The sequence below is a fragment of the Haliotis asinina genome, chromosome 8 (assembly GCF_037392515.1).
Source record: "Haliotis asinina isolate JCU_RB_2024 chromosome 8, JCU_Hal_asi_v2, whole genome shotgun sequence".
Classification (NCBI taxonomy): domain Eukaryota; kingdom Metazoa; phylum Mollusca; class Gastropoda; order Lepetellida; family Haliotidae; genus Haliotis; species Haliotis asinina.
The window spans coordinates 25,119,127-25,144,346 of record NC_090287.1 but is presented as its reverse complement, the minus strand read 5'-3'; the positions used below and the strand labels follow the sequence as shown (position 1 = coordinate 25,144,346).

Genomic DNA, 25,220 nt, shown 5'->3' with positions numbered 1-25,220 from the left:
GTGGACAGGACGTCTGTATGGCACATCCTACAACTCATGGGGTCCACTAAAAGACGGACAACGTAATCAAGCAACTGTACAATAACTTTTCATGCAAAGTTGTTCATGACAGAAAATTGTCTGAAGAATTGCTAGTAACAACAGGAGTCAGTCAAGGTTGCGAGCTAACATCCCTAATGTTCTTGGTGGTGCTTGATTGTGTCCTAAGAGAAGCCTATTCTGACACTGGGATAGTTTGGACTCATACAGTGGACTCTCACCCGTAGGATCTAAAATTTACAGATGGTCCAGCGCTCCCTGCACAGCGACTCCAGGACATGCAAGAATTGGCCTCAAGATGAACAGGGATAAGACGAATGTTCTAAGGACCCACAACAAATAGCAAGATCCATTACAGATCAACGGACAAGTGATTAACGACGTCATCGAATTCACCTACCTGAGTAGCTGGTGGCACAGACGAGGACATGAACGCTAGGATCAGAAAAGCCCAATATGCTTTCCGTAAGACCAAGCTGGAAATGCACTGTCCTATCCCTGAAACCCAAACTATGGATCTTCAGTTCTAATGTTCATTCTGTCCTGCTTTATGGATCGGAATCGTCGGAAGACACCAGCTCCATCAAAATACCGACTTTCATCAACAAGTGTCTTCGACAGATCCTTTGCATCAAGTGGTCAAGTCTCCAACCTTGACTTGTGGGAAGCTGCAAACCGAGATCCTGTCTCCACTCAGATCAAGCAACAAACGTGGCGTTGGATTCGACATACGCTAACAAAGTACAAAATATGTAACACCAGACAAGCACTTGACTGGAACCCATAAAGCAGGAGGAAACGAGGACGTCCAAAGCAGGCCTTGAGACGCAGCCTGGATATGGAACAAAGGGAGGGTGGCTTACCCGGGAGCCTACCAAAAGCATTTTGGGTTGTTTTTTTTCTATTTTTTTCAAGATATATTGTATTGTTCAAAATGCTTTACTGAGCGTAATCCCAAATTTGATGTGTGGCGCTTCTGGTTGGCTAGAACATACCCTGAGGGGTCAGTGATAGGTAAAATATCCTCAAATGCTGCTGGTAAGCTGCATTGCGTCACAGCACAATGTGAATGGATTTGGAAGTATCCGCCCAAACCACAAACAAAGTCCCGTTTGCATGCACGTTTCCATTGCGACCTTTTTTTTTTATTAAACTGCAACCAAGCACCAGTCTCCAGTTTATGGTAAAAGATACAAATACGTTAAAACCTCGACATTTGTGCTATACTGTGACACCAATGCTCGATAATGCTAAAATCCGACGTCACGACCTCATGTGAAACACACGCAAACATTACTTCACAGTAATTCGCGTAATAGTTGCTGTACATATACTTTACTTAGTAAAATGTGCAATACATGTTTTTCGTGGCCCTTGTGATTTTGCGGGAAACGGCGTAATACTGTATACACACACTGTATAACATCTGTATGTTTTAGATAGGTAGCTAGAGTATTCCATCCCAGTGCTATAATGATAGTTATCTTACCTCGCACATAAATGTCGTTTTCTGATTGGCTAAGCGCTCTTCTGTTGTTTTCAATGTACCCCACTTACCAGCGAGGTACCTCGCTTATTTATAATTTTATCGACTTGTAGTGATATATTTGTTATCACAAGGCAGTCGGGCGAGATTCTATGTGCATTAAAGGAAAAAGTCGAAGATTAATAATCTGTCAATCACAAAATAAAAATGCACAAAATAAACAAATGATAAAAAATTGTAAACTCTGGATTTTCTTTAAAACTGGACTTGAAAATGTTGCATGTCTATCTAGATATTCTGGAACGATGTCATAGAAATATATTTATAGAACTATATAAAAACAAATTGCAACAATCAATACAAAACGTTATTTATTAAAATGGCCAAACATTACCTAACATTCAGTATGTAGAATGAAAGTTCAACAAACGTGCTATTAAAATATCATTTTAAAACACACAAAATGAATATGAGAAGAATACGTGGTGGTGTAGCCATGACAGCATTCGCTCGTAACGCAGAAGACCCGAATTCGTTTACCCTCCTGTGCACAATGTGTGACGGCCATTTCTGATGTCCCCGCCATGATGTTGCTGGTATATTATAAAAACGACTTAAACTCACTCACTCACATCCAGCGAATCTCACCGTGAAGAAAATCGCCCCAGAATGCTGACTATTAATAGATTGGGCTTGCAACCGAGCTCCGTCTAGAGGCAATATGGCAGCCAAGGTGAGACTCGTGTCAACTATTCACAATGTTTTGAGCCCACTTCTGTGTTCAGGGATGGCATGCGTAAGGGGAGGTTGATGTACTTATATAGTAACCAGATATTACATATGCATAATTTGACCATGTCGTTTTGAAGCCTAGGTGGCTTAACGAGCCTCGCAAAACCGTGTGATATTACCGATAGTGATAATTCATTCGATCATTGTACTGGAATGGGTAACTCTAAAGTTGAGCGTGACTGATGCCTTCCAACATCAACGTGGTGGTGACTTCACAGCCATGTATTGATGACTTTAGAGACGCATGTACAGTGTGAATGACCCCCTCCTAAATTTAATGTACCAAATAACTTTTCTAGTGCAATATTGCTGCCCCCATCCCCCCGCCCCTTTTGTGTGTAAAAAAATTATGGACCCCTCTACCTTCCCAGAACAAAATGGGTGACAAGGGCAAACAACCTTTTAGGATTCTTACGGTTATTGTGAACATGACAGATTTATGTGCCATAAAATTCAAACATAATCACCCTTTTTCTGTTTTTCAGCCAGTCTTGTACACATACTGGAGGAGTAGCTGTGCATGGAGAGTCAGAATAGGTCAGGCTTCATCAGAACATGTATTAATAAATTTTATTTTAATAAGTAGATGTCCATTGATATTTACAAATCACAGTGTGATAGATGAATGACTGAACAAAACAATGATCTACAGAGGCAAAGAGTGAAATATTTACAATTGTGTTTGAGTCAATGCGATATCATTATCATAAAACTAATTAGGGCACAGAGTAAAATCAATATATGGTGTAGCGAAAACTTTCATATGAAAACATGGTGTTTCATGGTTGTTGAAATGTTTTCTCGTCATGCTAATTGTTTCCTGAATGGACACTGTGGTAAAATGTACTTCAGTCAACAGAGGTTTACTATAGTCAGAGACCATATATCATTATGTTCGCTGCTGTAATCATAGAGAGTGGTAACCAGATAGCATCACTGTAAAAACATACCAGTAGAGTGATCTCCCATGGCTGCTGTATATGGGTCACTGTGCATGGTATCTAAACAAAGGACCTTTTTAACCCTTGTCACTCCTTGTTTTGATCAAATCCAGTCCATTAGACTTTTCATCTTTTTAGCTTTGGCCTTAAAAGGGATTGACTACGAGAGCAACATCGTGCATCTTGTCAAGGATGGAGGCCAACAAGTAGGTTGTTCGTGAAGACTTCTTATTGTCATATCCTTGTTTACATCTTTATTGTTTCAAGGTCAGAGTGAATGAGTGAGTGAGGTTAGTTTCATGCCGCACTCAGCAACATTCCAGCTATATGGTGGCAATCTGTAAATAATCTAGTCTGGATCAGACAGTCCAGTGATCAACAGCATGAGCATCGATCTACGCAATTGAGAATTGATGACATGTTAACCAAGTCAGTGAGCCTGAACACCCAAAACTCTTACATCCCATTATATGCCTCTTACAGCATGCATGGGATATTGAATGTTCTAACCTTAATGGGTTCAAGGTCAGAATATCAACAAGGCATGAGGCATAAAGTGATCTTAGTATGGCATCAATCAGTCTCAGTAAAGATTTCTTAGATTACTTTGTTGAATGTGGTCAGATGCCTCAGATCAGAATAGATCATAACAGCCCAATGCTTGTAATAAAGTCAGACGTAATTTGTAAATAATGGTAGCTGCCATATATGTTACTTTTACAATTGTCAGTCAGAACATTCCCTTTGATATTGTATCAGGACAAGGTTTACCTTGACTGCCTACTTATTTCAGCATACAGAGACATACAAGAAGTTGAACCCTATGGAGCAGCTTCCCTGCCTACTTATTGATGGACAAACTCTCTTCCAGTCAGTGAGTACCATCTGGCCATTATGTGAAACATTGCTCCTAGACTTCTGATGGCCAGTGAGTTAGTGCTGTTTTCATTTGGTGTTGTATCAGGAAGGCTAAAATTTATTTTTAAGATGTACCAGGATGGCTAAACTGTAAAAGTTGGATTTCCTTGGAGAGCTAATTTGCAAGGGAATATGGAACTACCACCAAATGTAAAGATGCGATGCCATGAAACATAGTCCATGTCAGGAGCAGATTTCTTTTCAAAACATTGTTATAGTAGAATGTTTTCTTCTTTGCTTGTTTAGAACTTTATCTAAGTGGCGTTTGTATTTCAGGTGTATTTAATTATGAAAACATAAGAATAATAGTCACTTGGCATAATTCATGAGCAGATAGATTTCTATTCAAAACATTGTTACCCAGCTAACACAAAATGTTATAAAACGTTTTCTTGTGGTTTCTCAGGAGACTTTCAGAAAAATGTTTTTACTAATGTTTTTAAAATTATTTTTATACATTATTTTGAAATGTTACGAAAAGTTCGAAGTAACATTATTAAAACATTTTCAATAAACAAAATCCAAACTTCTACGCACGAAAGTTTTGGAAGCATTAATGAAACACTGGCAAAGGTTTCAGTAAGTCTGATTGAAACCAACTTACAACCTGGTAAAATTGTAATTGAATCATTATTGTTTTATTTGCTGAAACAGCCAATCAAAATTCACCAAAAGGTGCAACCTCCCATGGGATTTTCAAGAAAAATGCTACCTTATGTCCTTGTTCCTAAATGAATAACAAACTGTTGTCATCACTGTAGTGATAACTCCCATGTCTAAACAGAGGGAGCCATGACTTGTACAATATTATATAATCCTTTTCCTTAACATTCTTTTGTACATGTTATCATCTCATGTTTGGAATACACTTTACAAGGATTCAAATTAACACTACCCACAATTTTTTTTCTGTGGTTAACAACCGTCATCAGTGAACTGAGACAAATGTGATATAGATATGTAAATAATTAAATGTTGTTAAAGTACATAAACACTGATATGAAATGAGCTGTTGATGTTTTGGATGTCACCAGTGGTGTTTACTTTGAATGTGATTGCATAGACTGGTAGTGTGGCAGGCAAGTGGTTAAAGTGTTCACTTGTCACGCTTGAGTTTAATTTCCCACAAGTGAAGTCCGTAGTTATTGTACTTTGTTTCCTCCTTTACTTCTCATGTGATCAGCTCCTTAATAACAACTGTTATGTTTCTGGATGAATTCATATTTCACTGAATCCATGAAATTAACCATCGTGTGTGACGTGCAGGTATGATATAATTAGTATAGATGTGCAGTTTCTAATAAAGCCTGAATGACGATTTCAGTTACCTATCATCGAATACCTGAATGAGACCAGACCAGATGTGAAACTGCTGCCTGATGACCCTGCCTTGAGACAGAAGGTCAGGAAGCTTTGGTGTTTGGGTTCACTTCCTTGTTGATTATAAGTACAAACTGAGATGAGTGAGTGAGTGAGCTAAAATTTAATATCATATTAGCATTATTGCAGTGTATCATGACTTTGAAAACAATAAAATAACTTGAACTATATGAATATCTGCTTCAAGGGTCATTTAGAAGCTTTTATGATGAAGAGGAACAATTTGTTATGGGTTTGTCTTAGACTACTTCTTTATTGCAGTGGACAAGACATTTCAGTGTAGATCTTGATATGAATATCTGTCACATACCAAGATAATTTGGGGAATATCTAATTGCTTCTCATGGCCAGTGTAGATAAAACCATTCAAGGTTTATGATCTAGATGAAGAAATCATTTCACTGTTCACATAAAGACAGTGTACTCAAAGCTGTCAAAAAGCTCTTTTATGTGAAATGACGATTGTTGCCTGATATTATGCAAATGTTTGCCTCCTAGGCAAGAGCGCTTGCAGAAATAGTGAATTGTGGGATACAGCCGCTGCAGAATCTTGAAGTGCTGCAGGCAATCGGTGATGACAAGAAGATGGAATGGGCGAAAAGGTGGATTGAAAAAGGCTTTGATGGTAAAATCCATTGCTTTGGAGTCAGTGAGTGAGTGAGTTTAAGCCCCGACTCCCGCAATATTCCAGCTATATGGTGGCGGTCTGTAAATAATTGAGTCTTGGCCAGACAATCTGGAGATAAATAGCATGAGCATTGATCTACGCAATTGGGAACTGATGACGTGCCAACCAAGTCAGTGAGCCTGACCATCCGATCCTGTTTGTAGCTCTTACGACAAGCATAGTCGCCTTTTATGGCAAGCATGGGTTGCTGAAGGCTTATTATACCCTGGACCTTCACGGATGCATTGCTTTGGAGGTAGTTAGAACATTTCCTTCAAGCATATGTGTTGAATTAAAGCATTATATGGTGGCCTTTGATGTTTTTTTCCCCAAAATATGAAACATTAACCCGTAAAAGGACATATTTATACAGTTTAAAGCAGAATGGGTATTCAGATGGCTAGTGAAACGTATTGTGAGCTAGCTGTGTCCACATGTTCACTTGCTCATATGAACACATTGATACATTAAGTGTTTGTCTTAGCTTAGCTGAAAAGCGTTTATTCGTCACACCAAAGACCAAGGTTGAATTTCCATCTCAAGTACTATGTCTGAAGCTTATTTCTGGCGTACCCTGCTGTGATATTGCTGGAATATCACTAAAAGCATCATAAAACTAAACTCCCTCACTCACTATTAAGTACCTGGTTAAGACCACTTTTATGTATTTGTTTTTTTTGTAGATAATGATCTGGATAAGGACAAATGGGCTCTTAAATTAATCTGGCCCATGTATTTTGTAATAGTAAAAAAAATCATGAATAATATAGTAAGCAGTAACACCATCAAGTGGAAGTTGAAACATACTGTCAAATTGTTTCAGCTGTAGAGCAGGTTGTCACAGAAACAGCAGGGAAGTACAGTGTCGGGGACCAAGTGACTCTAGCTGACCTGTGTCTGGTACCACAGGTGTACAACGCCAACAGGTGGGTAACGAGATAGTGAGGGTAGGAGTGACACTGACCAAACTGTGTCTTTCCCTACATTAGTAAGAGGCGTCTAGAATGATTGGGGGGATTGAGTCTGTTTGACCTGTCTCGTTCCAAATGGGAACAGTAACTGCATATTGATTGCTCAGTGAATGGGCAAGGGGGGATTTTACAGGAACTGTCATCCCTAAGATGTACTTAGCTTGAAAGAGGTGTGTAACTTGATGGTGAAATAGTTGACTCTTTACATCCTGTCTTGTGCATCAGGTGTATAGTACTAACAGGTGTGTCATTTGATGATCACAACTGTATGTGCAAGGAGGGGAGCAGGTAATCCATTTGTTCAAGGCTGTCAAATTGGTAACCAAATCATGTGAAAATCAGCTGAAGATGGGTCTAAGCGATTATTATCAGTTGCTTCTCAGGGCTTTAAGTAAAGGCTAAAACACATCTCCAGGGTTTTGGTAGGGAATATAAACCCTCAGAGGAGGGAAAACCCAGAGGGCCAAAGCCCCGAGGGATTTTCCCCAACTCTAAGGGTTTACATCTGCTACCAAACCCGAGGAGGAGTGTTTTATCAAACTTATGAACCATCATGAATCGAAAGCATAAATATACATGGCAACATGTACTGAGCAGAACAACATTGATGGAACAGTCCGCAAATGATGGAATAGCCAGTGTCAACCAGGATGGGACTGGCAGTCAACACCTTGCCTTGCACACACATTGCATGTGCTCTGCACCCATTGCATGTGCTCTGCACCGATTACCCACATCCAGTACGTGCGTTGCCCACAGTACACATCATGTGAAGAACTCTGTTCATACTGACAATGACATTCTTGATCCTTTGTACCCTAGAGGGTAAAACTACCGAGCTAGAAAGTGAGGGGTTGCAGGTTTATTGCCATGGGATAATGGAAGTTTTCAATAATGTGATATCTTACGATCTGTGATAGCAAGAGAAAGTTGTGTCACTGTCAGTCATAAAGAGTGGTCATTACAAAAGCTCATATTAGGTTAAATAATGACCGTTTCAAAACAGATTATGAAATGGTTGAAATTTATTCTGATACGAGGTTTTGAAAAGTGTACTTCAAAACCTAGGTTTGGACATGTTCGGTGCAAAGTGATAGCAGAGGTGTACCTGATTCTGGAAGGAACCTACTTTAATATGGAGAGAATCTGAGATGGGCTTATAAGTGATCCTCAAAGTTAAGTGTTGTACCAGTGTGATTTTGGACTTGGTTATGCTCTCATATAACTGAAGAAGTTCACTGTTAAAACCAAATTCACAGGCGTAAAGGGGTGGTGCAGTAGCTTAGTGGTCCAAGTGTTAACTCATGCTGAAGACCTGGGTTCAAATTCCCACATGGATACAAATTGTTTAGCCCATTTCTAGTTCTCCTCTGTGCATAGCTTGAATATTGCATAAGTAGATAATAACAGTGAAATAACTTACTTGACAGATGTTAAATAGCTGGGTAGCTCAAAGATGTGGGCACCATGGTAACCAGTTCAAGGTTAGGTCAGAGAAGGGCCAAGTTTTACACTCCCCGCAAATGTTACAGGTTCAAGGCTGACATGAGTCGTTATCCAACCATCTCAAGGATTCATGCAGAACTGGTGCAGCTGCCTGCCTTCAAGATAGCTGATGCTCACAACCAGCCGGACACACCAGAGGCAGAGAGGAAGCAATGAGGAGGTCAATCTGAACATGTTCTATGAGGCAGCTTGTGAACAGCAGAAAGGGAGCTAGAGCTCTGAAAGCCTTTTAACCTTTTCCTGATACAAGAATTCCTGTCTGAATAAATAACCTTCCTTGTTTAACAGTTCCAAAAATTAGGATAATGGTGTTCATTATGGTATAAGGAGTTTTTTATTCATTACATTTTCCCGTGTTCTCATATGCAACAGAAGAAGTGTGCCTCAGTGCTTGGTGCTTATATGGTTTCCATACAGACATCTCTCAAGGGTTGGGGATTTGAAATATTTTCTCAGCTTGTTACGTTTTGCCTCAGTTTGTTGAATACACATTGCAAACTAGTGCCTGGGTAGTAACCAATAACGTTTTTAGTTATCAAATAATGACATATGCTGAAGTTTTCAAGAAATACCACAGTCTTAAGTCTGTGATGATTCAATAAGTGATTTTGTATATTGAGTGATATCCATGTCCTAATGTATTGGTGCAGGTACCATGTTGTATGCTATATTTGAACTTTACTTCTACATCAAACTGGCATGCTGATATTATTGGAAATACTTGCATGTTTTGCCTTACAAGATTTCTGAAGTTTATTAAGTTTTTGAACTTGTCTTCAGGAAGTATTAACCTAGGTCCTCAGGAAGACAAGTATATTTATATGATGTGTCTTTTAGTCTGTAATTATTAGTTGACATCTTAATGATATTGAATACTATTGACAATCATGGAGGTTCGAAGACATGTGTTCTTGTGCAACTGTATTACAAGGGGTTATATGATGGCAGCTATGTTTCTACACACAATGAAATAAAATATATGTTATCATCTTTGTGGTTTTGCTTAAATTGATTGATTCTCCATTATGCCAAAGAGTGGAGTGGATAATTGCAAGATTAGTAGATTTAGCATTCTCTTATTCATGAAGTCCAGACAATCCAGTGATTAATATTACGAGCATAGATCTATGGTTTATGGCATTGTATTATGACCTGCATTCCTAAATCTAAAGCTAGGCTCCTCCACCATTTAGTTCGCAAGAGATCCAATCTCAAAATCTGATGTTCGTGTCTCTTTGGTATTTGATTCTGGCATTCTCTGTTGAAGGTCATATGTGAGTCTAGCTTTAGCTTTATGGTGTCCTCAAGGAATATCACTAGAGGACACCAAAAATTGGCATCACACTTTGTACCTGTATGGGGAATTGAACCCACGTCTTCAGCGAACTTCGGCAGATAGATATATACAAGCCTATGTGTACATAGTGTTAGTTTGTTTACCATGTATGATACTTTCAGATGATACTTCGGTCACAGCTCTTAAGCTATACAAACGGATTGAAATCCGCAGAATTAAATTGCCACTGTGTTTAATAAACATAAGCAGTAATATATACGCATGCCTATAACTTTCACAACTATTTGATGATGGACAGTATCCGGGTTTACTTCTACAAGGTGATCTCTATTCCCAAATGTATATTAAAGAGAGCTACACAACAGCAAGGCACCTGGTTAGATATAGTTTTGGTAGGGGTCTCCTATGTTCATACCATCAGAGGGAAAACCCTGTGTCCTGAAGCTGTCCAACAGACTTTATGTAATTTAGCATCTCTGTTTCAGCACATCTCGGAGGAATGACTAATTACTTCATTCCTCAGCAGCTTTCAGTGCTCATATTGAACCATATCGCCAACACTCCATAAGTGTCATTGGCATAAAGGTCTGATGAGGAACACCACAATTTAACGTACTGAGAATGAATTTTAATTCTGTTTCATTGATGTACAAGTGAAATGCAACTTTCATTTACATCTCCAACACTTACTGTACAATCAATAGAATTACACTGCATATAAGTTTACTTTCCAATTATAACAACTAATTTGAATGAATTTTAGGGATATTTACAAGATGATTCAATGAAACTATATACAGTGCAGAGTGTATTTACAATTTAAAAATTTATATTGTGTTCTCCACTGTTTAGTATCCATAGCAACGCCACATCTACTCCAGCCAGTAGTAACAGTCACTCAGGAAGTTGGTCACGTGACACACAAGTCCAGGAATCTTCCTGATAAATGACCTGTGACTTCTTGGCTTCTGTTCAGGCTGTTTCTTTGGTTTCAAGGCTGTCGCCATTTTCTCAGTTTCTGTTACTGAAAAACAATATTTTATATTTATAAGATATGACATAATATTCATTGACGTTTCTGCAAGAGTGACAGCACAATATACGATCGGACAAGACGGACAGAGAAAAGGACAGCCCGGGCAAAACTGGAAGACCACCATACTGTTATACACCCTTGCAAGAGTTGCAAACAATGCTTATCACACTTTTTGAGTGGGTGAGTGAGTAAAACAATATTTAAGCTATACCACAAAGTATTAATGTGACATGGGAGGGACAATGGTTCAGGACTGCACCTGTATCAATAACATACTTTTGAATACTGTTGTTCTAGCTGCAGATGATCATTAGCATCTGAACCCCTGATCAGCAGATCCCCACAAACCCAAGGGATGTAACGCGAACATGTAAACTACTGCCAATTGCAAACTATTCGTTTATGTTTTTTAGGAGCAATACATAAATGAAAGGCTGTACTTACTGACAAATGGTTTCCTCTTCGTCTCCCGTCGTGACTGCCACCCAGAATTCATGTGGCCTATTTCGGAGGTCACGAGGTCATCACTGTTTTCCACGGCATCATAGAACTTGGTCGCCTTGGCCATGTCGATCGTCTGCTCCTGGATGATGGTGGAGTGAGACAAGATGGACGATGGCATGTTCCAGGGTGCCCTGATGGAGAGCTGCTCGCAGTTGGTGGAAATAAATCTATTGGCACACTCCTCCCATCTCTTCACCTTCCTCGTCTTTGCATCGACGACCGCCCACTTCCACTGGTAGTCACGATGGATGTCCAGTAAAGTATTTGCCTGAAGTACAATATATAAGAAATTATGAGGGAGGTTCCTAACTCGAACTTGGGTGAATTTATAAAAATGACTTGTAGGTGTTGTGAGTCTAAGTTTGAATTAAGTCGCCATGCATTTCAACAAATGCTCTGTTCCACTGGTGTACCTACCCGCCATTGACCAGATTTCTCTGGGTACTCGTGAGCCATCAAGGCTTTCTTGGACTTCCAGGACCCAAGACATGGCTCCGAGCCTACAACAGCGAGGGCTTCCCCTGTCTGACAGAAGTAGTGAGTCTCCAGCTTCAGGGCGCAGGTCTGGGAGACAAAATAGTTGGGGTCCCGTCCCCAGGATGCATACATCACCCCTTCGTGGTAGGACAGACGCGTCCTGAAATAAACCATAGGTTCATTCAAATAAACGGAGCCAACAATAAACTGTTTATCTATCTGTCACCTTACTTTTATAAAATAATTTTTTTATGCAAGTCTAATTCCATGAATAATATTTGCTTCTAGTGACTTCTTCAAACCAGTTTTTTCAACAATTATTACAATACCTAAAGATACAATCAAAACGATTTGCAGAGAATTGGAAAATGTATTTCCATTACCTTCGGTCTTGTGCGGGATCCCAGAAGAGGACTTTCTTGTCATCAGCCACCAGCCATGACCATTCAAAGGACGAGGACACCGGAAGTTCAACACTGACCTCCCACACATCCCTTTCAGAAGAGGAAGCTTTGGCAATCAGCTGTTTCTCAAGTTTCCACCGGCCGAGTTCACGGATGGAGCCGAGGAGGGCAACATTGGCAGTGTTTCCTCTGCCTTCATTGTCTTTAAGACATCTTTCAACATTCTCTGGTAGATGGTATAGCTTGAATACGACTTTCACCAAGTCCGGAGCCATGTTTAACTCACGTGTGATATGATTCAGACCTTCACAGTTCAAAGCGAGAGAGATGTATTTCTGTGACTTGACGCAAGCGCTGTGTCTCCAGCAATGTGAATCGCTAAGGTGTGATTGTGACGTCATAGACAGGAACACGTGACGATATTTGCAATGTTTAGACATTATGACGTCACATAAAGGATCATTAGTATCGGAAGCTACGGACACATCTTGCGTGTTATGACGTATTGACAATGCAAGTGATGTTTACCAAATCGGCATCATAATCATCGCCTGGCCCTTGAAAAAATACCGAAAGAATCTCAATGGTCTTTGACTATTGGTGATTATTTTAAAGAGGTGGAGCAAGCTGAGAGAGGGTTCTGGGACTGATTTTACCAATTTCCTCGTTGATCCACAAGCCGACAATTTACTTTGCGAATAGACCGCCCTTAGTCAGTCATTTTACGTTATTTTAAGTCAGCATCCCGTTGTTGGACGAATCGCAGGACATTGCTTTCAGTTAGTCTGCTGTTTTCAGTGCCTCCAAGTTGGTAACTGTCACAATGAAAACATGGTTCCAGTAGCGTTGAATCACGTACACACCTCAACCTTTTGTGATCTCCGTTGTTCATTTATCATGGATGCAACTTTAGAGGAGCAGTTGTATAAGATACACATCGTTAACCTTGCTTGTCGTAACAAGGCCGCGTGACCTCATGGTATCAACCATTGATATCAACCATTCGTCTGCATTGTGAATTCTGTTGTATAATGTTGCACAGCCCACCGTCACGAAGCTATTGCCGAGGCACACACATTGACACCTGACACTCACTGGTGTCAGAGACCCCACTTTGAAGTGCTGATACTGACCTAGTGGCCAGAAGCAGAATGCTAACCATAAACGCACTTTCTCGATCTTCAAAATTATCATTAGTAAATAAATTTATAAGTGGTTTATAAACACACCTTTCTATGCTATAATAAGAGTTATAAAACGCATGTACAATATTATATTAGAGTGATAATAATTTGGTTTGTCCCGGAACGGGTTGGCAGCGAGCATGGGAAGATGACTATTTAAGGTTGTGTCTGAGACAAACCTTTACACCAAGATCTTTAACATTTTTGCACTCCAAAATTGCGAGTGGTGAGTTTGATCAGGTTTCGTATTTCGAAAAGTAAACATTATCATCAACCTTTATTACGTATAGATGGTCACGAGGCCAACAGTACAATATGTGTAACACAGTAAGGTAAAGGCATGCATATGCGCCACACTGATAATGTAGATCTTATTACAATTGATATGTTTATATATTAACAAAGAGTTTTTTGTTTCGATCGAAGTACACTTTTTTAAGAAAGATACATAATCTTAAATGTCTTTCCTTGTCACATGTTTTCATAAGTTCAATAAACATTTGAACATGAAGGTTCTTACGACAGTATTCAGATAAATATGTAGCACGAAACTCATTCTAAATGTAATATGGAACTCATCTCTTAGTTCAGTGAACAATTAGTAAACATTATCTTATGAACAAAAGAATATACTTCTCTGTAGATGTTACCAGAGTTTTGAATTCAATTCAAACAGCGTGAGTTACGATGTCTTATTCCCAAAATGAAGTGTACTGGTGCCGAGTCAGTCATGTAAAATTCAAATTTCTCATTTGGAAAATTGAAAACAAGATCATATGCATTATTACACAACTGCTTGGTATCCCAGGGCCTCCTTTCACAAAACACTAAGTGACTAAGGTAACCTTAGTGCAATGTTGAAGAATGGGAGTTAGAGGTTAACCTTAGTAAAGATTGCTTTGTGAAAGGACCCCCAGACATCTTATCTTGGAAAATACATCATTTATAATCTACTTTTAAACGATAATAAGGGTCACGTGACTACAAATTCATTTCTTTACCAGCCTTCATTCAAACCATCTACACATTTTATAGTTTGGCATGGAATGCATGTGGACTCGGTTTTTGGTAAATAACTCTTCATCCAATGATCTAATCGATATCAAACTTTGCAAGTGGATGTTTTGTCAGACAACCTTATAACATTGTAAATCAGCGACTTTATGCATTTGTATGAAATAATTATTTTCGAATCTGTCTAAGTAACTGTCAACAAATAAACAGCAGAACGCAGACTGCTTGCAGAGTGAGAGCCAATGACCTGTAACAGCGGCAGTGTTGGGTCATAGTATCGTGAAAAGGGGCTTCTGATGATGGATAATGGTGCTCTGCCCAGTTGAGGGCAGTCTTCGGAGATTAGACAAGAATTAGAATATAAGAATGTAGTGTCGGGTTGATGGTCTTGAAGTGTTAAAGATCAGGGGCCAGAGGCGTGACGTGTGTTCCAATTGGTATGTGTGTGTTTGTTTTGTTTTTTTACCAATGCAAACACGGATATACATTACTCAAAGTTTGTTTATTAGTTGTGGTCAACGCCGCACTCCAGCAGTCTGTAATAATGGTGTCTGGGCGGTCTGTAAATAATGGAGTCTAGACCAGACAATCCAGTGATCAACACCATGTGCATCAATCTATGTAACGATATATGATATGATATGATGACACGTTTCAACCAAGCCAGCTTGTCTGACGCCGATCGCTTTATACGACGAGCATGGGTTACTGAAGAGTAGTCCTGTTTTATCCAACCGTTCGTAGTCCTAAGTATTCTTTACATTGATAGTAGCCAATGTGTTAAGAATGGGCTTAAGAAATTAGTAGGACTACGCACGTCTCGAGAATCGCTAGCTAGTATAGTTGTAACCGAGCTACATAACCCACAGACATAAATACATATAAAGTTAAACAATCAAATCATTAATTCAACCAGGACTACTTGAAAGTTTATTGGAAAATCATTAAAATTAGACACCATGGAATTTGGATTTAAAATGTGTTTTATTTTAGGACCACGTCGTTGCGCAAGTATACTGCCGCATTTCTTCCGCCTGAGCACCAACATGGCTGACATAAACACAACAGACGTGATGGAAAGGTTAATAATACGGCATTAATTGAAACTCGGAAAAACAGTTACGATTTTTTTTCCTGCACATTTATTAGGGAACCTCGCGATCATATTACTTCTATTGTAAGAATAATGAAACTTAATTACAATGTAGAGACACGACCATAAACAATAGTTAACTTGTAATCAGCATTGTAAACATGCATCCCTGTTTATACAAGATGTACAGAAAAATGTACGTAACCTTTTTCCTACCTAATAAACGGTATGTATCGAATGGTTTACACAGTATGAATTATCCAGTATGTTTCAGTTTTAGAGTGCTTTCTAACTTTAATTTGAAACCGAACGTGTTTAAATTAGTGACTATTAGTTCGGTCTAACATTCATATAATTTCCAAACACAGTACGCGTATCTCTCGAATATATTCTTTATTTTCTAGTACAGGTGGTGCGTTGACGTAACACAATTAAAGTACATTTGTGTTATTAGAGAATTAAGCGCCACAGCTTACCCAACGCGTTCTTTGCTTTGTTTCCATTAAAAGACTGCTGACTGGCTCTAAAGGCGAATCCCAGCTCGTTTGTAGATATATGTTGATCAAGTTAAAGTTTGTTTATTCTCGTCATTTAAATGTAACTGTAAACTGTTCATTGCGTATATTGCAAAACCTGCATTAGATTGCCAACCACTTCTGTAAATTCCGACTATGAATATACACATGCACAAAAGTTAAGCGCCACTAATTTCATAGTGTCTTGATTTCACCATTGAAGATCAGAAAAACAAACTATAAATGTTTATGACTGAATTAGCCTTCCATAGATTCTTGAACCTAAGCTTGTCAAGATATGACAGGGAAAACGTTATGCACGTGCAACTCCATTTCCCTACCATCTGAAGCTTGAAAAATCAAGTTTCAAACACTTCGTTTCACCAGTCTGTTGTGAGATTCTCCTGTCACTTTAGAGTTAGAAAATCAGTCATGGTGAGGAGAAAGTTAACTACCGCTGCGAGATGGCATGTGATAAGCATGAAAAATGCTGGCATATCATGCAGGGCCATTGCAAGGCAAATGGGTCGTCATCACAGCGTTATCACCCGTTTAGTTGCCAAACATAATCAAACTAATGATGCAATGACAGTCATAGATCTCGTTATGATAGTTACCATTGAGTATCCAAAGTACCAGATCACAAAAATAGTGGGTGACGCTTAACTTGTCCATGTGTATATACGACTGTATGCTTCAGTTCTTTTGGGAAGAAAGGATGGCAGAGACTCAAAGAGCTAGGGTTCCGGGTCACACTCTTGGTACAACTCCTACCTGTGGCCTCAAATAAAGGCTCTACTTACATTAAGACTCATGTCTTGAACGATTAAAAAATGCGATGTGGTTCAGGCCACAGGAAGAAACATCACAACAATGAACTTGTGTATGTTTTGAGATTGATTTATGTTTTGAGATTGATTTTTAATTCTGTTGATTGAAAAATGTACAAATGAAATGAAATCCAACATAATTTGGAAGCTTGCTTTCTAACTGATAACAATGTATTTAAACGAATTATGGTAATATTTACAAGTTGATTCAGTTTTAGGATATAGTCTTGTTTCCATGAGAAAGCCACGTCTACTCCAACCAATAGTAACAGTCACTCAGGAAGTTGGTCACGTGGCACACAAGTCCAGGAATCTTCCTTATAAATGACCTGTAACTTCTTGGCTTTTGTTCACACTGTTTCTTTGGTTTCAAGGCTGCCATTTTCTCTGTCTCTGTTGCTGAAAAGTATTACATTTTACATTTATAATATAATATTTAATATGATTTATATTACCTATAATATGCATTGAAGCTCGCGGGGCAGTGATAGAACAATACACTATGTAAATGTTCAAGACGAACAGAGTGGTGGACCGTCATCCTATTACAGGCCCTTGCACAGAGCTGCAAACAATGCTCTTGCTTTGTCTTTCACACGTTTTGAGTGAGTGAGTAAAACAATATTTGATCTGTACCATAAGGTGATCAGAGAGCAAAACACTGCACAGGACATCAATGTCATACTTTTGAATAATATTGTTCGGTTCACCATGGTAAGGATTCTAACCTGATTTACCAGTAATTACTCCTTCAAAATTGGTAACACAACACTGAAAGCCTATTTCATGAACTAGTGACTGGTTGACACACTACATGAGTTGAAAACCGAAAGTGACGCGTCATCAAATCCCGACCACCACAGGTGTGCAGCCGAAGATCATTAGGATCTGAACCCCGATCAAAGGATCCTCACAAACCCAAGGGATTTAACTCTTACACGTAAATTACTGGGAATTGGAAACTGTTCTTTTATGAACTATCAGAAAAATAAATGAAAGGTTGTACTTACTGACAAATGGTTTCCTCTTCGTCTTCTGTCGTGTCTGCCACCCAGACGTCATGTGAATCATCTCCGAGGTCAAGAGGTCATCGCAGTTCTCCACGGCATCATAGAACTTGGCCACCTTGGCCATGTCGATCGTCTGCTCCTGGATGATGGTGGAGTGGGACAAGGTGGATGATGGCATGTTCCAGGGTGCCCGGATGGACAGCTGCTCACAGTTGGTGGAAATGAATCTATTGGCACACTCCTCCCATCTCTTCACCTTCCTCGTCTTCCCATCGATGACCGCCCACTTCCACTCGTAGTCACGATGAATGTCCAGTAAAGTATTTGCCTGAAGTACAATATGTAAGGAATCATGTTAGTGACATCAAACATAGTGTGAATTTCACCTTCGAAATCGATCTGTATCTATTATGTCTCTAAGTCACCATGCATTACAATATACGCTATGTCGCACTAGTGTACCTACCCGCCATTGACCAGATTTCTCTGGGTACTCGTGAGCCATCAAGGCTTTCTTGGGCTTCCAGGATCCAAAGCATGGCTCCGAGCCTACAACAGCGAGAGCTTCCCCTGTTTCACAGCGGTAGTGAGTCTCCAGTTTCAGAGCGCAGGTCTGGGAGACAAAATAGTTTGGGTCCCGTCCCCAGGATGCATACATCACCCCTTCGTGGTAGGACAGACGCGTCCTGAAATAAAACATAGGTTCATTCAAATAGTGGATACGTTCCTTCCAAAACCAAGGGCAACAGTTTGTCTCTTTGTCACCTCTCGTATATTAAATAATATTTGGTGTAAATTATATTCAGATAAAAGTATTTGTTTGTTTGACTTTCTTCAGTGTAAACCGTCAGTGCAAAAGCATAGGTAGCACGAGTTGACAAAATGTGCCTGAAGTGGAAGTATATTTGCCCGACGCTGCAAATCAGGACTCTCTCATAGCTAAACAATCGAAACATTCCATTACGGAGGCCACAATAAACTGTTTATCTATCTGTCACCTTACTTTTATAAAATATTTTTATGCAAGTCTAATTCCATGAATAATATTTGCTTCTAGTGACTTCTTCAAACCAGTTTTTTCAACAATTATTACAATAACGAAAGATACAATCAAAACGATTTGCAGAGAATTGGAAAATGTATTTCCATTACCTTCGGTCTTGTGCGGGATCCCAAAAGAGGACTTTCTTGTCATCAGCCACCAGCCATGACCATTCAAAGGACGAGGACACCGGAAGTTCAACACTGACCTCCCACACATCATTTTCAGAAGAGGAAGCTTTGGCAATCAGCTGTTTCTCAAGTTTCCACCGGCCGAGCTCACGGGTGGATCCGAGGAGGGCAACACTGACAGTGTTTCTTCTGTCTTTTCCGCCTTTAAGACATCTTTCCACATAGTCTGGCAGATGGTACAGCTTGAATACGACTTTCACCAAATCAGGAGCCATGTTTAACACATAGATATCGATGATATGTTTCCGAAATTCAGAGTTCAAAGAGAGAGAGACGTATTACTGTGACTTGACGCAAGCGCTGTGTCTTCAGGAATGAGAATCACTAAGGTGTGTTTGTGACGTCATAAACAGGGTCACATGACGTTATTGGCTATGTTTCGTCCGTCACACGTCACAGACAGGATGACGTTATGCCTCAGAAAAAGGTATATCTCGGATTCGCTGCATCAATGTACACATCAAGTCGTTTGCATGCATACAGCAAATTTGTGTAACAAGATAGAAACCCCTAGCTTCTGTGAGTTACAATGTTTACCTGTTAACCACAATCCTTAACATATTTAGACCCTGAAATGCGTCAACATTATAAGTCAAGCTTCAAGAACCCTTCTTGCGTTAGGATCTCTATATACCTTTTCAAAAATTATTTTCTGAATCTTATTCTGAATGGGATTGGGGTGATTTTAATTTTTGCCCCATTTAACATTTAGTAATCAAGAAAAAGTAAGTATCATGAAGTGGACGTTCAACCATCAGAATGTACAGGTCCCATCAGACGAGAGAGAGAGAGAGAGAGAGAGAGAGAGAGAGAGAGAGAGAGAGAGAGAAAGAGAGAGAGAGATGATTTCAGCCACGGTTTGTTTAGGGTAGTGGGATTATCAGTTGTATGCACATGTGCTAATGGGAGGGACATAGAGTATGTGCTTTTACTGATTTGCCCTAGGTGACCCGCCAGTGTTTTCCGATATGCTAGGTGTCCCAAACAAACATTAATAATGTCACACATATATGTATATGTGTACATAATATGTGTTGATGTATGTTGTTTTGGTTTAGTGAACTGCAGGCTGACACAAATCAGCACCACCAAGGGTCATACTCATAAAACATGGTAAATACGGACCCGCATAGTCGCATTTTGCATTTAAACAATTTTGATAATTATGAACCCCTTAACACTAAGACAAATAGCTTTTAACGTTTACATCAGGACAATTCACTGTCTCGGCAATTTTTAATCGAACTGTTGACAAAAAAAAGGTTTATTTGTCTGCAAACTGAATTACATTGATGTAAACCCACCTAGGTATTAATGAGTGTTTGATTACACGGTGACAATGCCATAGTTTGACACCAGCTGTTAATTACACCACCTTGAGATAGGCATGGTATTCAATAAGTATGTATTTTTTCGGTACCAAATTAATGCTCAAATTACTGTCTTTTATATCAATATGATCAAGTCTAAATACAGAAAGATAACCGCATTCCTTTCTTTGGAAAGGATGTACATGAATCTGTATTATGCGAATTTGGGTTTACATCGCTTTTAGCAATATTCCAACAATATTAAGGTGATACACAAGAAATGAACTTCACAATTAGTACCCATATGGAGAATCAAACTCGAGTCTTCGACGTGACGAGCGATAGTTTTAACCACATTATTGTACTCATAGAGATCGGACGCCACTCTCCTTGTAAATGGAACGTCAGGAAGCACTTCTGGGAATTATATCTGGTTAAAGCGGAGCGAAACAAACGTGGAGGGAGGTCGAACCTGGGATTCGAACTGACAGTCAGCCGATCCGGAAACACCTTGGGTACGCATCACTGCATTGTGCTGACTCAATTTACAGATCCGCCCAATCTCATTAAATACAGATTTTATTGCGCGTTACTATTCATTGACTCATATTCACGAGACTGGTGCCTCCCACGCTTCTCATTTATCATGTAAGGCTGCACTGCACAATACAGATGAACATACTACAACCAACTTCTACTGGATGTAGGCCCAGTGTGTTTATTTCCCAATTTTACCTTTATGTTGTCAGTAGATATGACGGTTCAGCCTTTGACACGATGCGCCATGTTGGTGATCGTACGAATTTTACGGGAACGAATTATTTACGGTGGATAGTCACCACCAGATGTGACATAAAATCATTGAATTTTTGCTCGTCATTTTAACAGAACAGTTGCCTGTCACTGGTACCTCTATAATAACTGTGTTCTGCCGACTACTGTTTTCGGGTAATGAACGTGATGTCGCTTGGGGATATATTACATTGTATTTTTAATACACAGAATGAGTTTTATGTTTACAAGCAGCTGAATGAGTAGGAATGACTATCATGCTAGCCTTCTATTCGCGCTTGTCCAGTAAAGCGTCATGAGCTGTCAATAGCCAAGCAGACGATAATGCACGCGCTCTCGAGGGAAGCATTAGCAGACGACTTCCGGAAAAGTCCATAGAGAGATGTCTACACGATAGAGTGTATCAAAGGTGTCTATGACAGCGCATGCGGAACACACGACAGAGAAAAGGAAAAGCATGTGTGCCGACTGACAAGAGGTTTATACCATGAAGATATTTCAACCCGGTTGAACATTGTGTTTCTACCATACCTGATATCTTTTGAAGACAATGTAAGTTTCATGAATGTAACATCGACCTTAGTGATATGCCGTATGGTCTTTTATGAACAAAATCGGTGTACTTGAGTCTGCAAATGAACATTTGGGGTATCGTTTTCAGATAACCGATGACCTACCTGTAGTAGACTGTAGAACACACCAAACCATTACATTATATCAAGGCATTGTGTTGGAAATACCCTTTGTAACAAAGGATGGCAGCCAACGACTTTTGCTAAGCGTGAATGTTTCATGTGTCCGCGTCTATTATATACATGCAAATGACCCTTTCCTTGGCGTCCTTTGGAATATATATCTGCGAGACACAATAGGTCTTAGCACGCCAATGGGCACTATTCCACAGGGAGTATACAAATAAGACCGTCTTCCTTTGACACGATGACACAGCGTTCACAACTGTCACTTGGCACTGTTGTGGTCTGGAGGCTAGGTGTGTGATCAATGGGCGAGGAGGATACTATGTGTTGTAGATCTGGTCTGTGAAAGACTGTGAGAAATATTAAAGGTTGAAAACCACATTCCTTGCAAATAGCTCGTCCAGGATACCTAGCTATCGATCCCGATCAAGCGTGAGCGACGTTTGCCTTGAGATTTAACTTACAGTCAACACATAGTAGCAACCCAGTCGATTGCATTCGCGTACTGTTATACGATTTAAAGAGTACTAAAAGTGAAAATCAAGTCAAATCAGCACCCTGGAATAGGATCCGACGTGGTTGTGATATGGAGCCTGGGACGAGACGTCTTATCATCCTGGTTGTAATCAACGTGTTCTACTTGTGTATGGGAGGTGTCATCTTCTCCCACCTGGAGGCGGACCCGGAGAGGGTCAGAATGAGCAACTTACAAAGTCATATTGAAGAGTTCATGGGTATGTACGTTCACTTTGATTGCCAGTATGTAATCTCCTAAAGGTGTCCATCGACTACTAACACAAACTGCTTTATACATGATCCAATTTAGGAAATTGTTTTTGTAGAATGTGCAAAATGGCGACGTAATGAGAAAAATGTTAAGTTATGAGAATGATGTTAAGTGAAAACGCGAATTATGTCGGTTATATTATTCCAGCGTGCAGGTATCAATGGATCAATTACTCGATTAGAGAGTTGTTGCGAATCTCGCACACGACGCGTTTTGTCAAGAATGTTGTAGCACCACCACATTAACTCCACACATAACTTCTTCTTTAAAGAAAAAACATCGTAGAATCGCCCTTACTTGAGACAATGTCCTTCTTTATTATTTCTTATGGTAGTGACTAGGACATACACATTTGTATTGAGGCACAGGAATGAATGCCTTAGAATGATTCTTTATAAACAGTGGCTTATGAAGACCAGTCTGAAGAAATATTGCTCTGTGACAAAGCCTGAGGAAGAATATTAAGGTTATCAATATCCGCTGATTTATGCATGTACATCTATATACACTGCTGTCAGAAGAATGCATAACTCGGAGTTGAGCAAATCATTAAATAGGTCACCAGGTCATTATTAGGGAGACGTCTCAGCAACTGAGATATCTTTATCAAGCACATCGACATTGAATAAGTTTTATGTTCGTTTCATTTTAGCCTACATCACACTGGTATATACCTTTTTATCTGACAGTTTGTTTTAGTCACTACATGTAGATGAACGGATGGTCAATGGCAACACGATGTCTACGGTTTGGTAGCACCATCCTCTTGATGATCCTCGTCACCATAATTTTCCGTAACCAACCCCATGACCATTCCCGTAACATACGCCGTGACGAGCTTTCGTCACCGTGACGGCTCTTACACATTAAATTGATGGAATTGCGGCTATTTCTTTGCTGACGCTAATCACAACTGGCTTACCATGTACGACCAACTCACCTTCAAAATGCTGTTTAGGAAAAGTTGACATAAGTCTGTTCAGTGTAATCACGTTTATTGGTCGTATGTTTACAGTGATCATTAGAGGGTTATTTTGGTATATAGCGACAATTGGCTTGAAATATCACACACGTACATGCCATATATTTAAATTGAACTCTTAGTTATGGCATAATCAATATTATCATGATAGGCAACAAGCGTCACTAACGTTAAAATACACGATGTTATTCACCATAGTAGCCCATAAACCGCTGTCGTGAGTCTTGCTCCTGCCATGTGTTGCAACCAGCAAGGGACCTGCCTGGTAGCTGATCATTTCATACCAAATACTGCACAGCTTATACGTATAGGTTTTTATGACTATTTTTTAGAAATGTTTGAATTTCAGCGATGATGACAAACATCTGTTTCAGATTCGATTCTGACGGTTATGTATCGTTTTTATCGTGTTGGGTATATCGCTGACATGCGCTGTATCAGTGATGACTGTATCCCTTGTCTTTGTAATGTGTCTTATAGGGTACTTTGAATACTTAAGCATACTTATCATGTTATTCTGTATTCATGCAAAACATAATAATTTGAAATGATGCATGTATATAGCAATCAATACAGCAGACAGTGCGTGATCCGTTATCATTTTATTTATTTATTTATTTGTTCGTTAGTTTGTTTGTTTGTTATGCATGTTTACGTCATATACTTCTGATGAACTGTAAAGAGATAGAGCAACATCGATATCCAGTTTACTCACTCAGGCAAACCCGCTGAGATGTAGACCAGGGATAATTTACAGCATCTTCTATTCTCCCTGTGTAGACGAGTGAGTGAGTGACTTAAGATTTAAAGTCAGCCATATCTTGACAGTCTAAAAAGAAGTTATAGTCTGTGTAGACGAACCATCCCCAAAATATAATAACTCGTAACCCCAATGACTGTATTTAGGTGGGTAGATCTATGTGGTCTGGCTGAATTTTGTTGAGTTTTATACCCTGCTATTATCGTCTATACTCAGACGTTGTTTCTGTATATGTATGCAATATTATCCCAGAATTAAGGAAGGGTCACTCGGCAGCTTTCTTTCTTTCTTTTTTATTTTTCTTTTGCAGTGGACATAATGTTAAGCAGTTTTATTGAACATCCAAGGTAATGTGTCGCTTGGTAACGTGTCGCGTGGTTTGTTAGAGGCGAGTAAAGAGGGAACAAACCATTGTGTTTACATCTCATGATCAGACACGTGTTAACGTGTCCTATTCGCGTGGCTTGATGGTCATGACTTTAATCACCGGATTGTTCGTTTGTTTAGAGACCGCCACCAAATAGCTGGAATATTGCTGAGTGCTGTGTTAAACAACAACCAAAACCCATGGTCAGATTATGGATTGGTATGATG

The 25,220-nt window shown here is 39.5% G+C and overlaps 4 protein-coding genes across 4 annotated transcripts in view; 2 read left to right on the top strand and 2 right to left on the bottom strand.

Moving 5' to 3' along the window:
• The first annotated feature begins 2,023 nt into the window (after positions 1–2,023).
• On the top strand, positions 2,024–9,693 carry LOC137293833 (maleylacetoacetate isomerase-like). Its single transcript, XM_067824600.1, has 8 exons — positions 2,024–2,258; positions 2,803–2,854; positions 3,397–3,464; positions 4,052–4,132; positions 5,501–5,578; positions 6,055–6,181; positions 7,047–7,149; positions 8,727–9,693. Exons 1-8 carry the CDS (start codon positions 2,247–2,249, stop codon positions 8,854–8,856), a joined length of 651 nt encoding a protein of 216 aa, XP_067680701.1. The 5' UTR covers positions 2,024–2,246; the 3' UTR covers positions 8,857–9,693.
• Positions 9,694–10,869: 1,176 nt separating this feature from the next.
• Positions 10,870–12,693, bottom strand: LOC137293447 (uncharacterized). The gene is made up of 4 exons (XM_067823984.1): positions 12,398–12,693; positions 11,955–12,174; positions 11,478–11,805; positions 10,870–11,021 (listed from the first exon to the last, which is right to left on the bottom strand). Exons 1-4 carry the CDS (start codon positions 12,691–12,693, stop codon positions 10,870–10,872), a joined length of 996 nt encoding a protein of 331 aa, XP_067680085.1.
• A 4,611-nt stretch (positions 12,694–17,304) lies between these two features.
• On the bottom strand, positions 17,305–19,512 carry LOC137293453 (uncharacterized). Its single transcript, XM_067823990.1, has 4 exons — positions 19,217–19,512; positions 18,531–18,750; positions 18,065–18,392; positions 17,305–17,453 (listed from the first exon to the last, which is right to left on the bottom strand). The coding sequence occupies exons 1-4, from the start codon at positions 19,510–19,512 to the stop codon at positions 17,305–17,307; spliced, it is 993 nt and encodes a 330-aa protein (XP_067680091.1).
• Positions 19,513–21,804: 2,292 nt separating this feature from the next.
• Positions 21,805–25,220, top strand: part of LOC137293832 (potassium channel subfamily K member 16-like) — a 33,814-nt gene continuing 30,398 nt past the window's right edge. Inside the window, exon 1 of the mRNA XM_067824599.1 lies at positions 21,805–22,831. Coding sequence (XP_067680700.1) covers positions 22,684–22,831 — 148 coding nt within the window. The 5' untranslated portion in view covers positions 21,805–22,683. The remainder of the gene's footprint in view (positions 22,832–25,220) is intronic.

Coding starts and splice junctions, on each gene's coding strand:
- LOC137293453 (XM_067823990.1), bottom strand. CDS start 19,512: ATGGCTCCTGATTTGGTGAAAGTCGTATTCAAGCTGTACCATCTGCCA. Junction 18,393..18,530: donor AGAAATCTGGTCAATGGCGG/GTAGGTACACTA, acceptor ATTGTACTTCAG/GCAAATACTTTACTGGACAT. Junction 17,454..18,064: donor GAAGAGGAAACCATTTGTCA/GTAAGTACAACC, acceptor AATACTTTTCAG/CAACAGAGACAGAGAAAATG.
- LOC137293833 (XM_067824600.1), top strand. Junction 5,579..6,054: donor ACCCTGCCTTGAGACAGAAG/GTCAGGAAGCTT, acceptor TTTGCCTCCTAG/GCAAGAGCGCTTGCAGAAAT. Junction 6,182..7,046: donor GATTGAAAAAGGCTTTGATG/GTAAAATCCATT, acceptor AAATTGTTTCAG/CTGTAGAGCAGGTTGTCACA.
- LOC137293447 (XM_067823984.1), bottom strand. CDS start 12,693: ATGGCTCCGGACTTGGTGAAAGTCGTATTCAAGCTATACCATCTACCA. Junction 12,175..12,397: donor GATCCCGCACAAGACCGAAG/GTAATGGAAATA, acceptor GGTTTATTTCAG/GACGCGTCTGTCCTACCACG. Junction 11,806..11,954: donor AGAAATCTGGTCAATGGCGG/GTAGGTACACCA, acceptor ATTGTACTTCAG/GCAAATACTTTACTGGACAT.